This window comes from Rhinolophus sinicus, chromosome 12, assembly GCF_057876585.1.
Source record: "Rhinolophus sinicus isolate RSI-liver-muscle chromosome 12, RSI-T2T, whole genome shotgun sequence".
Classification (NCBI taxonomy): domain Eukaryota; kingdom Metazoa; phylum Chordata; class Mammalia; order Chiroptera; family Rhinolophidae; genus Rhinolophus; species Rhinolophus sinicus.
The window spans coordinates 31,313,585-31,327,422 of NC_142512.1; the positions used below are offsets into that span (position 1 = coordinate 31,313,585).

At 41.3% G+C, this 13,838-nt stretch overlaps 1 protein-coding gene across 3 annotated transcripts in view; it reads right to left on the bottom strand.

Moving 5' to 3' along the window:
- Positions 1–3,702: 3,702 nt before the first annotated feature.
- Positions 3,703–13,838, bottom strand: part of ANKFN1 (ankyrin repeat and fibronectin type III domain containing 1) — a 378,383-nt gene continuing 368,247 nt past the window's right edge. For all 3 annotated transcript variants that reach the window (XM_088802168.1, XM_088802169.1, XM_088802167.1), the window contains exon 20: positions 3,703–9,867. In XM_088802168.1, the coding sequence (XP_088658294.1) occupies positions 9,071–9,867 (797 nt within the window). In that variant the 3' untranslated portion in view covers positions 3,703–9,070. The remainder of the gene's footprint in view (positions 9,868–13,838) is intronic.

Genomic DNA, 13,838 nt, shown 5'->3' on the forward strand with positions numbered 1-13,838 from the left:
CTGATGCCAAGTCAAGACGTCAGGAAAGGTCCATGTTCCAGATCCCATCCGCTGTGATTCCACAATGGCCTGTACAGCCATGGACTGGGGAACTGAAATAAATGGAACTGTTTTCTGACAGAGAGCCTGGGGTCAGGGTGAGGCAGGAGGAGGAATTTTTTGGGGAAGAGGGGCAGGATATTGGGAAGGGATGCTGAACATGGATTCGTCAGTTACTTTCCTTCTCCACTCTCCTTTAGCGATTATAGACTCAATGTCATCTCCTGCTTATCTTCTGCCACCTCCCCTCCCCAACAAGAGTGATGACAACACAGAACATCTCAAAACAGAAACGTTCTGAGAAGAATCCCTACTCTTCCCTGATAGGTATGCAATACATTTTTGATTCATCGAAATTTGAAGCTGAAAAAGATCCTACACATTTGGTGATGTCTTCATCTGGAAGTTGAGAGAGAAGCGTCACAGAGTGCCTGACCCTGAGCTAGCGCTCAGGCCTCATGGGGAAGGGCCTGTCGGTTTTGTTGTCTTGTTTGGCTACATTTGTGGCCATTATCTGCGGGTCTATAAATGTCCCTTCCATGTCTGTCTACGCAGGGTGTCTGTTCCAGAGAGAGAGCTTCCAGTGACCAAGTCGGGCACTGTTTTTCCATCTGATGGGACCTAAGTCAATGGCACATGACATCCTGGAAAGTCATGAGTCCTAGGGCCTAGAATTCACTTTACTGAGCCTTAAGCTCCTTATTTGTAAAACAGAAAAGTTCTCGTTCTGGTCACAGGGCTGTTTGTCAAGCTCAAACAGGATGGCGGTTATGAAAGTGTTTTATAAACATACAGGAGATTACAGTTATCAAACATTCAAGGGAAGGCCGGCCGTATGGCTCAGTTGGTTAGAACGTGAGCTCTGAACAATGGGGTTTCCGGTACGATTCCCACATGGGCCAGAGAGTTGCGCCCTCCACAACTAGATTGAAGACAATGAGCTGCCGCTGAGCTGCTGGAGGGGTGGCTGGATGGCTCAGTTGGTTAGAGTGCGAGCTGTCAACAGCAAGGTTGCCGGTTCAATTCCCGCATGGGATGGTGGGCTGCGCCCCCTGCAACTAAACATTGAAAACGGCGACTGGGCGTGGAGCTGAGCTTCACCCTCCACAACTAGATTGAAGGACAGCGATTTGGAGCAGATGGGCCTTGGAGAGACCACACTGTTCTCCAATATTCCCCAATAAAAATTAAAAAACAAAACAAAACCCCAAAACACCATATTCTCTATTTGAAAAAAAAAACAGTTTGAGGGAGAAAACGGTGTGCACAAAAGTGGCCTTATTGGGCACTGGGACAAAACTTTTGCAGGTTTTCTGGGTGCTGAGGAGGTCAGTTGGGATGGGTGATTTGCATACCATTCTCCACGGTGCTCAGCTGCCCGGCATGTTACCATCATACTCAGATGACTGCTGGCTGTCCGGAAGTGCGTCCTGCACCAAAAAGGAAGAGCCGGTTTCTCTCCAGGCCCTTTGCTTCTGTGTGGGGGCTGACCTCAATCAAAGCACAGTGCGTGGTGGAACTTTTCAGGAAGTCCCAAACAAATACTTTCAAGGTACCCTGAAGGGGCACACTGAGCTCCATCTGAGCTACTTTAGAGAGCCTCAGGCTGGTAGGAATTTGGGAAGGCCTTTGAGTCTGTTTCTTTATGGAGAAGTTAAGCCATTTATGGGCATTAACCTGATTTGAAGCGATCTCTTCATCAGTTTATCACTCATTTAACAAGTACTTGTGCCAGGAGCTATGAAATGTGTTGGGAATATGATGGCCACCGAAACAAACAAACAAAAGGAAAAAAAACAGGCAGTTGGTTTTGACTCAAGAGCATCTGACCTAGTTTAGTGGACACCTGGTGCCTAACTTCCTCTCACCTGTATCTAATACCAGTCCCTTCTGTGGCCGATAAGTTAATTCAATGATTGACAGAACAGGCATTATGAAAGAACAAGCATCAGCATGATTATTGACCGAATAAGGAGCATTACGCAAATGTGAAAATGCCATATGCTACCTGAAGAGAAAAGACATTTTCACATTCAAGAGATCATTGCCAAGATCTAACTTACTTGACAGATACTACTGGGCAAGAGGATTTCCTTGTAAGTTTTTTTTTTTCTGCTCTGATAGTCACTGTACATCGATAAGAAACTCCTGGTTTAAACTTGCCAAATTCCCTGACATGATTTTTTAAATTATTAGTATAAAGAAGCACTTATTTCTTGTTGGCAGATGAAATACTGGTATGGCTCGGCACACCTTGTCAAGGGCTAAGCATTCAGTGGTGGCATACTTCTCACTTAGCAGCTTCCATGGGAAAGGCCTCCTCTTAGTCTGTACCCCATTCTGTCCCTCCCCCAATCCCTCCTCTGGAGTGTTCAGAGAAGAAAGGGGATAGTAAAGAGCAATGTCATCTGTTTGGTTTGAAAAAGAAAGTAAACTTTTATTTAAAGACAGAATTAGGAAAAGAAAGTAATGGTTTACCTAGAAAGATGACAATTTACAGAAGGAAAACAGCACATTTGACCAGGACAACAAAACAGCTCTCTGAGGCTGTTGGGAAAGCTGACCACAAACATGCCAATAAAGAGTTGAATGTCTGTGTGTGTGTGTTTGTGTATTGAAAAGAATTCTGTAAAATGGCATGAGACACATATATGTTCCAAAGCAGCGTATTTCCTGTCCTTGGGAATTCAGGAGAACCTCTGTGCAGGATCCTGCGATTGAAGTAGTCTCTTTGTAGGGTTCTCAGACACAGAAGAAATCTCAATTGTCAGCCAGAGGGAGCAAGGATAAGGGAGGAGCTTTGGGGGTGTGGGAATAAAGGGGTAGAGAAATAGGGATCGGCCAGCACATGCAGAAATGCACTGAAGACATTTAAACATGCGCGCAGCGGAGGACGGAGCAGGTTAAGATGTCCACGCTCCTGGGTGCAACTTGGTGAAGAGTATTTGCAATGGCAGCCTGCTGCTTTGTTTTCAATATTTGGCAATAACCAATTATGCCAGAGAAAGAACCCAATGGCTTGATCAATCGAGGGCCAAAGGGTCAGACGTTTCTGGTAATTGTCAAAACCATGCCCCAAATAATAACTTCCAAAATTTCAGTGAGAGGATTTTAAAATCTTAGGCTGAAAAATGTCTTCACTGAGACTTGGAAAAACCATCAGGTAAGTCGAGTACTGACAATTCTATTTGTTATTTAATTGACATTTCTCCACACTGAAGACACTGAAGGGCTTGGGAATTGTTCTTTAAAGAGCAAAAGATCTTATGAAGAATCAAAAGTATTTTTGATTTCTTTACCCTTCAACTAGATTTGAACAATATTAGGGTTAGATATAAAGTATATTAGTATTAGTTAATGCTTATGAAACAGTCACTCTTTCTGATAGCTAAGATTTCCTCTGTTGATAAGTTTTCTTTCAAATACAATTAGGCTGGTCGGGAATTATCAAAAATACTTGCTGTTACAAAAATTAACTTAATTCTTGTTAAACTCTGTCTTCTTGTTATAAATTGGTAGGTTGAAGAAGCATGCATTTTACCAGTGTTTTTGATTGAGGGTACTGGCCATTTACAATATCCTTTTAAAATTTTCAAATAGTTTGCAAAAGTACATACAAAATATTATTGTTCAAAGATTGAAAGTCACATTTAACACACCATATATGATTCATCTGTACATTTACAGAGGTTTAAAGCACACAAAATTGTGCAGATAACATACCGAAGTCTAAACTTTTACATACACTCAGTTGCATACATAGCAACAAGATACAATAAATTCTGAACAAATAACCAATAATCAGCCACATTACTATGTACACATTAGGCAGGAAGCAATTAAACACTGCCTAATAGAATATTACTTAAATTACTTTTTCTATGAAACACCCCTCCCCCACTACATGCACACACACACACACACATACACACACACACACACACACACACACTTTAATTCTTTTTCCATCACAAACATTAAATGGATGCTTGTGACCACATAATGGGAAATCCCCAACATCTGGTTTGTTACAGGGCAAGAAGCAATACAGCAACTCCAAGTGACTTAACACAACAATTTGCCAGACTTGGTTTTTATAAATCAGCTACTGGATGGTGGTTACTGTGAAAGCATATTCAGACTTTCATGTCAGGGGCTGAAGGAAGAGGAGCAAAGAACATTAACTAATAGCTTCATAACATTTGCCACTAAGTTAAATATAGGTTTTTGTTAAAAATGAAAAATGTACGTATCTGGAGGGGAACGACCGTAGGATAATATTTAAACAACAATATACCTCCTACTTCCTTTATCCAAATAGAATATTTTCACAGTCTACCTATCTGATTGTTAAACAAAACTAACTGTCCTTTCGAATCACGATTTTACAAATTCGTTATTAATGGAAATAGAAGAAATAATTGGAAAAAAAGAAACACAAAACCCCAAATATAAGTACTGTGTGCAGATGTGGTGGAAAAACCAGAGGCCTGAAATATGGCAAAATCAGTGCTTCATAAACAGTCAATGGATTTTTCTAAAAATACTTTTTGCTAATGGCAAAGTTCAACACCTCAGAAAAACTCTGAATTAAGATCTTAGAATAAGTTTCCAAACTGTACAACATAGTTTCAAATACACTACCCTTGTTGTTTGTAAGGCTGCATTGAAGTTTAGCTTAACAGTCATGAGCCATGTGTTTGAACATCTTATGAGAGGTGACCCGCAAAGAAACATGTTTTTTTCTTGTTCACCCTGCTACCTGTGAAGAGGTATCATTGCCTTTCCAAATAGCTCCTATAAAAATGTCCTTAAAGGTATGACTAGGAAAAAACAAGAAAGTTCGGATTCGCTTTACTGAATTATCTGGAAAATATTTAGACTTTATAAAGTGAAAATATAGCACTTTTAATTCTCTGAAGAGTGTTCTCTTGTTAATGTATTAACTACCCTCTCTAACTGATATGTTATAGTTCAATACACATACACCAAGAGATGCTCCTTCTCTTCTGTAGCTCTGCTAAGTACAAAGCTGAGAGCTGTAGCATAACGGCATCGTCTTTCTAACAAGTGTCAATTTTAAGAAGCCAGTGAGTTCTGTGTGCTGTTGACATAACTAGGGAACTGAAATGCACTGCAGGCCCCTTAACAGCTTGAGCTGATAGTTCTCCAAGAGTAAGTGAGTACCTCTTGGGTAGAATGTGAAGAACAAGAGGAAGCCGAAGAGTTGGGATTTTCCGGTATGCCTCCTTGTCTAAAATTGTCTTCAAGTGAAGAGCTCGACGCTCACTGGGGCGGACATTCGTGTGGCAGGATAACAATGAATGAGAGGCCAGTCCTCTTTCCCACTTGTCTGGCCTGATCTCCTGGCAAGGATGGGGTAGGTGTTTGCCAGGTGGCTCCCAGACAAGGTCTTTTTAGGGGAGTACAACAAGGCTTCAGTCATTGCTTTTCATAAAGTGCTTTGGGATCCTTCAGGAATGGGAGCTAGAGGAATATTATTACTAACTTGCTTCAACTTTCAAACCAAATGAAACCATTTTCTCCAGTGTAAATTATTGCTTTGAGCATTAGTGAATGTTTTTTTTTAAAACAGGATGGGTCTCATCTTTAAGTACCCACTTCGAAAAATACCCCCTCCCTAGAGTGAATGTTTTTAATTACTGTCTCCCAGGTACTCTCACCAATTAAGAGGATGTCATAGCCTTGTAAATGGTTGGAAGCACATCCATTGATGACTTGCATTTTCCAGGCTGTCCACCCTTATGAATAGACAGCAAGAGTGAAATCAAAGATGTCTGGTCCCATGTGCATGCACTATGTTGGCCTGGCTGAGGAGACAGGCTCCTGACTTTTCTAAGATATTGATGAAAAGATATCTGGTGATAGTGGCTACACGCATATCAGATTGTGAGTTCCTTGTGGCCTGGGAATGTGTTTTATATTTGATGCTTTTATTTTCTGTGGGACTTAGAATAGAGGTAGATGTATAGGAGGGACTCACTCAGTCAATTATTTTTGAGGGTTTTCACAAATGATAAGAGCTGGATAATACAGGTAGAAAGAATTAAGCATGTTAGAAAAACCATGGAAAAGAAGACCTGTGATAGGAAAGTCCAGAGACTCTCAGGTTGGACTTAAAAAGAATGAAAGACAAAAGTCTATCATGTCCTAAACCAAACCAAACCAATAAAACATGACAAACCAAAACAAACAAAAATCCTCACTATAAAGTTTCTACAATGAGAAGACTGGCCCAATGAGTAAAGGACTGTGAATTAGAGAACACAGTTATCTCCCAGAAGACTGGGTTAATGTAAACTAGGCTCACAAGATGTTGCCAAGTGGAGGTATGGGAGCTACTTGAACAAATAGCTAACTACGGAGGACACAGCATCCACTTTTATATGGGACTATTGCTAGGAAAATACATTTTTAAGTTGATTAAATATGCCCATTGAAACCTAATATGCCCATTGGAACCTAATTATTCATTTCATGGGCATGCATCTCTTTTCCTCATAGGAGGTGAAGAAACAACCCCGTGCTCCCAATTTAAATTAGTGGGTTTGGATTTAATGCAACTTTACTTCATGAGTCATTATTTGGTCCAGTGTGCCCAAACTTGCTGACCCGATGAGGGGCCCAAGGGTAGGTCAGTCTCTGCTTTTGCTGCCTGTCAAATGTCTCCCATCTAATTCACAGTCACAAACTTCCTTCCGTGCTACCAGAAAGGTCGTGATCAGAGAATCATTTGGTTTCTTAGTTCCTGACAATTCCAGCATCTCATCTCACACTTATTTAACATATATAATGTCTTACAATTAGAAATAAGTAGAAACTGACTGCAGATGACTCTCATTTTTGTTATTAAAGGGGAGTCATACAGTATGTGATTTTAAATGACATTTCTCCCAAATGTGTTAATTAACTAACTTAGCTTAGATGTTTATAATGTAAAATTTGTAATTCCTGGCAACAAGGAGCTCTGTGATATTGGAAATCTGTTAGATAAAGGTTGAAAAAAAGAGTTGAATTAGGAATTAGAAGTAGACAGATGATCTGCCAACTAAGTGAGTAGCTTATAGACAATCAAGAGTTGACTAATATGTGTCAATTCCCAACAGGAGAGCCTGCTACAAAGAGACCGGTTCTGGATTCTGACCCTCACTCTGAGACTAAACCAGCTCTTTGACCTTGAGCAAGTCACTTAACCTCTTTGCGCCTTAATTGCCTCATCTGTAAATGCAAGGACTCGGACTAATTTTATAGTCCTTTCTAGCTCTAACACTCCACACACATAGAACTCACTCAGAACAGGAGAAAACTGCCTTTTAAAATCCTCTCAGGCATGGAAAAGGAGCTGCGGTGATTCTGATCAAGATTCTTTGGAAGGTTCATTGAGTATAAAATCTCTTAAAAAAATAAAGATTGAGCTCTGGGCTTTAGTTTTCTAATGACCATAGGCCATGGGCCAAATCTGTACCTTTCCTCCAGGGTAATTATTTATGTTTAAATCAAATGTTTTAAAAATGGAAGGAATCGGAATAACATTGTGAACAGGGGACTTTGTATGAACTCCCATGAGGACAAATGGTAGAACTGTGAGGATAGGAGTAGGGCCATAAAGAGCAATATTTAACCAAAATGCCTATGAAGCAGAAAAGGACCATTTAGAATATCAGTGAACTGAATGGGTCTTGGCTCCAGGAAATGAGTGAAGGCTCATGCCCTTTTGAATATGCAGTGTGATTTCTCAGTGATTTGGGTTTCTCCTCCGTGAGAAAGGCAGGTGGGAGGCAATAAGACGGAAGCAGGATTTTCAGGTTATCTTTGAGCACAGTCTCAGAACCACTGTCAGGGCCTTTCAAGGAAAGATTTTCCCTGAGGCCAATGGCCCAGCTGATTTCAGTGTAAAACTGACTTTGGAAGGGGTGGGTTATAAAGGGGAAGGCAGTACCCAAGCCCTGGATAATCCGTCCTGTAACCTGTGATACGGGGGTGAGTAGATGTGCCTATGTGACTGTAAGGATTCCATCACTGCCTGGCCATATTTGAAGGGCACTGTCTTGTTTAATGTCAATTCCATGACCTAAGAAATCTGGAGCAGATCCATTATCATTTTCAGAGACATAGCCCCTATGGACTTAACTTATTTTAGGACTGTAAAGGAAATACATTTTTGCTCATCTCTCTCCTCTTATCTTGTCTATAATCCAGGCTTTTTACTTAATTTAGCTGTCTCTTTGCACTGTGGAATAATATACGGCCCATTTTCATGCTTGAATGGGAGCTGAATGTGCAGGAAGGGCTGCTTCCTGCACTATGCTATCTTTGCAAGACAGAGCTAGAGCAGAAGCATTCTCTACTTTTGTTTCTGGTGGCTTCCACACAGCACCAAGTGAAGAAAAGGCCTGTCCGAGGCCTCTTTAATCAGATCAGTGCTGATGGATAAATTGGATTTGGTGAGCTCCTGAGAACCCTGCACTTTGGAATGACTTGGTTTAGCTGACTGGGAACCCAGGACAAATCCACTTGACCCAGTGCCCTAGGGATACAACCTGGGCTTCTTTCTCTCAAACTCCTCTAAAGGTTTGGAATGGCGAGAAAAACAATGCCAATTTTTATTTCCATCTATAGAACTCATATCAATCATAAATTTACGAAAGATCCCTAAACCCAGGGGTCAGATTACAAAGCCAGCTACAGAGCTGAGGGTGGCTCTTTGGGCTACCCTACCTCAGTCACAGGTGCCACCAACAGGGTGGTATGTTTGAACTGTTGCGCTCAGGACTCCATGTCGATGCAAAAGCTCCTGTGTGCCCTTTGTAAGGTGAACTGGGAATGACACTGGCAACTCTTGCTTCTACCCCCAACTCTACCCTTGAAAAAAAGAACCTTGAACCTATAACCTATGGATTATTAACATTCAAACCATTTGAAAATGGACGGGGGGCATGGTGGGGACGGTCTGGGTGACAGAAGATGCAGGGACTTGCGGTGGCACAGTGGACAGACAGTGTGGGCCTCCTTAAAGCATGCTGCTGAGTATTTCTGACACCGGGGCTGCGGTCGGCCCCTCCGGGCTCATCTCTGGGAGGGTGGGGCTGGGCAGGCCGGAATGGCCGCCAGGAGGCGGGCTCAAACCCGCCCAGGGCTTGGTGTCCACCAGGGCCTCGGGGTAGGGCGCCACGTAGATGCGGCGTCCCGAAGGCCTCGGGTCCTGGAGGCTGCTCTTCCGCTCCTCAGGGAGGCTCACCGTGTGGGCCAGAGCCAGGCCCCGGGGCCCATCGGAAGCCGATCGGAGTCGCTCGGCCTCCCCGGGATGCTGGGCCAGGTCGCAGGCTTGGGACAGGTGCTGCGTGTAAACGCCCTCCGACAGCGACAGTGACTGCGTTTCGCTGTGCATGCGCAGCCAGCGGTGGTGGCGGCTGAAGCCGCCGTAGTGCTGGTGCTTGGTCGGCTTCCGCTTTCCCAGGAAGCCCAACGGCGGCCGCGGGCCCGGCGCCACCTTGGTGTGGTTCTTGGGCGCCAAGCCCGTGAGGGTCAGGCCGTGCAGCAGCTCAGCACATGTGTGGTTGGGGTCTGGCCCCGGAACCTGGCCTTGGGGGTCCTGACCCGGCTCTGCCGGCGGCTTCATGTCGTGCACTTGCAGGACGTCAGGGGCGCTGCCGCTTAGGCCGCTTAGCGCCTGCTGGGAGATGTCATGGGAGGACAGGTAGACCAGGTCCAGGTCTCGGGGGCTCAGCGCGTCACTGGAGTCATAGTCACTGTCGGTGGGGAGGAAGACTTCTGAGCAGCCTTCTTCATCAGAACAGGGCTGTGAATCTGCAAAGCCAGAAGCTGAGGTTAGAAAAAAGAGAAACTCTGAGCCAGGGCCTGTGTTGTGCATGGAGTCATGCGGGGTGGCCTGCAGGGTCTCTGGTCCCGCTCCCCACAAGAGAACACAGGATATGGTGAGGCCAAAAAGGAACACCCACGGAGCCATAAGTAGGGGAGTCATATCACTATATTCTCTCTGGCGGCATCCGCCTGTCTGCAATCCGAGCTTGCAGGCTCAGGCCCCATCTTCTTGCTAGCCCCCATTTTCTCTTAGCCTAGCCACAGCAGTTATATTAGTGGACAATGGCTCACTGGTTACAGCTGATGGCCAACTAGCCACAGCTGATGGCCATCTGATCACAGCTGATGGCCAGCTACTACCTGAGCCAGCACCTTTTCATGGGAGGACGAGAGCCTGGAAACTGCTCTCTGGGACTCTGTCCCCACACTGTTCTTAGCTTAAGGGAAAGGAAGGAGCCCTAACTGGTCCAACCTGGACAGCAGCAGAGGACAACTAGTCCTCATTCCCCACAAACGACTTTATTATTCACTGGCATTTGTAGAGAGAATGAAACAGGAAACAAAGGTGGACGTTATTCATTTATTCACTCCCTATTCTTATTTCAGAGATGATTTTTGCATTTGATAAAGTAGCAGGAACTTAAAAAGGGGGAAGGAAGAAAAGAAGGCACTGTGGTGGCTGAAGTCAGGGAAACTTAATTTCAAATCATCGCTGGATCTTGGGAAAGTTACTTAGTTTTTCTGAGCTTCAGTTTTCTTATCTGTAAAATGGGGATGATAACAGAACTTCTTACTTAGGGTGACTAAAAAATAAAACGATTATGTATATAAACACCACGTTGTCAGGTGTTTAAAAAGAAAAAAAAAATAACGCCAAAGAAAAAAACAACAAGTAAAATCAGAGGCAAAAATGAGCCTCAAAGTGCATACTATAATGATCATAAGTGAGCCACGAGTTAATTCTATAGATATTTGACATTTAATGCACTAGTTACTTACATCCTTTTCTCCAATCAGCTTGTACATTTCTGCAGAGCAAGGATTGTCTTAAAATACTTTGAATTTCCCACAGAATTCAGCTCATAGTAGGTACTTGATAAATATATACTAATTTTTGAAAACATGCAAGTGCTTTCAAAAAGAACAAGAAATCTCTTAAGTTATAAATCTGAGATAATCCCTTAAAAATCTACATAGGATTTTTAAATGGAATTTAATGGAATTTAGTGAATTAATTTTTAAATTTATCTGGAAGAGAAAATTTATGAGAATAGCCAAACTTTTTTTTTTTTTTTTTTTTTTTTTTTTTTTTTTTTTTTAGATATAATAGGGAGGAGCCTGATTTACCAGATATCAAAACATATTCTAGAGCTTTGGTAATTAAAACTTTGTAGTATTGGTGTACAAATGGACAGATGGATCTGTAGAACAGAAAAATAAAGTCCAGAAGCAGCCTTAACTCTGTGTGATAATTTAACATATGGTAAAGATAACATTTCAAAGTAGAGGAGTGAATAGATTATTCAATACATAGTGTTGGGAAAATTAGTTATCCCTTTAGCAAAAATAATTAGAGAAATTCTTACCTTATACCATATATAAAAATAAACTCCACGTAGTTTATATATAACAAGCAAACTCAACAAGTATTACAAGACAATAAATTTGTAATTTTGGGGCGGGAAGGTCTTTCTAAGCAAGAAGAACCCCCAGAAATAAGAAAAGAAGTGCTTGATGTATTTGACTACATCACAGTTTAATACTTTGTAAAGCAAATGATACCATAAACACAGTAAAAAGTTAAGTGATAGATTGGAAGAAAATAGAAATAACATGCATAGCAAAAGATTAATATCCAGAAAATGTAAAGTCCTCCTATAAATCAGTACGAAGACAATCCAAATGGGCAGAAGACAACCAGCACTTCAAAGTAATTAATATAAAGGGCCAATAAACAAAGATGTTCAACCTAGATAGGATATAATTACTAACTAGATAGTAATTAGGAAAATATAAGTTGAAACAATAATGGGGCATTTCCCCCCTCATTAGATTTGCTAAAAATAAGAGTGATTACCTCACGTGTTGGTGATGTGTGAGAAATCAGGGACACTCATACGAGTACAATGATGGTGGGAATATAAACTGCTACTGGTTTTCGGGTAGCGATTAGATACAATATATTAAAATTGTTCATATCGTTTGTCCCAGCAAGTCCCTTTTCAGGTATCTGTGTTTGAGAAATTATCATTATGTGTACATGGAGGCATTTACAAGTTGTTTACTGCAGCATGACTTATAATAGTGAGAAACTGGAAATACGTAACCTTGTGGCTGAGACTGCTGTGAACGGAAGACTTAGAGGCACAAAAACATTAAGAAAAACAGTTTACTTGCAAAATTCTGTAAAGGAGTCCAAATTCAGGACTGGCTTGCTGATTAAAAAACACAACAGGTATTTAAAGTAAAAACCCACAGGATTACAGGCTTATAGTTAGTCTGCTCATGATGGAAAGTCAGACATGATTATCATAAGAATATTGCAAACTTCAGGGAAAAAATTGTTTTGTTAGAGATTCAGTAGTTTACACAAATGGGATTAAGGTTTCTTCTGTTTTAGAGACTAGAACCAGATGTAATATATATATATATATATATATATATATATATATATATATATATATATATATATATGTATTTTATTCTTGTTTGTTTATTTCAGAGGTCAGGGTGTGAAGTACTTTTTTTTTTCTGACTATAGAAGATAATGTGTGTGCTTATTCATTGGCAGGACAAGATTTAAGTTTTGTTCTCTCACTGATGGCTGCTGCCCAGTATCTGTTATCCTTTCTTAGTTACAAAATCTTCAGTTTTGTTTCAGATAGCAATACACTCATGTCAGACTACTTTTTTCATCTTCTGTTGCAGCTAGGCATGGCCATATCACTAAGTCAAAGCTTACGTTAGTTAAAACCAATGAGATACAACTGAAGGTATTATATGAAATTTCCAGAAGGTTATGTAAAGGGATCTGGCTTAGCTGGAAAGTAGGCCATCTTGTTTTTCCTCTTTCTGTCCAGTTGCCTGTAGCAAGATGTGTTGGCTGAGCTCATGAGGCAACCTTGGAAAAAGAAGCCATGTGCTAGGATGGTGGAGCTGAAAAATGGAGCGTGGAATTTGTATAACAATTCTTAAATGTCTGCCTCTGGGCTTCTTTTACACAAAAGAGGAATAAAGTATCTTGTATTTATAACAGTCTTATGTAGGTTTTATGTAACATGGATCCAAACTTAATCCTGATACAAACCTAAATGTCCATTATTAGCAAGATGATAAAAAAATTTGGGTCCATTCATACTATGAGATATCATCCAGCAGCTACAAAGAATGAGGTCAATCCATATATTGTTTTTAAATGATGGCTACCCAAAAGGACTCCCTTTGCTACTTTTTCCTGGTTCTACTAATCTGTTCAAGGTTTCCCTCAAACACAGCCTTCTTTAGGAAGCATCCTCCCACTGTCCCAGAAACTACCTCTCACTTTTCTACACACCTGTAACGCTTTTTGCTTCTAGTCTTATTTGGGACTTAGCCTGTGCAGACGTGTATTATTAATCTTTTTTAGTGCAAATATAACATCCTAGTGCCTGGTTAGACCAGAGTCCTCATAGGGCAAAGATATTTAATTCATCCTCATTCAACAATGAAGATTCTATTTTGCTTGAACTCCTAACAGAAACACTGGGTTGTACTTGGTGCCTGAATGAACATAAAACTAGTAAGAAATGATCTGTCCCCAGGGAGTGTACTGTTTTAATGGAAGTAGAGGGATATATGCATCTGTGAGACTATGGAAGGACATGCATTTTATAAGAAGTTTAGCAAATAACATGTAGGTTTATAGGAAAGAGATCACATTTTATTAGGACAGGGTTGATAAAATACTCTATCATCTA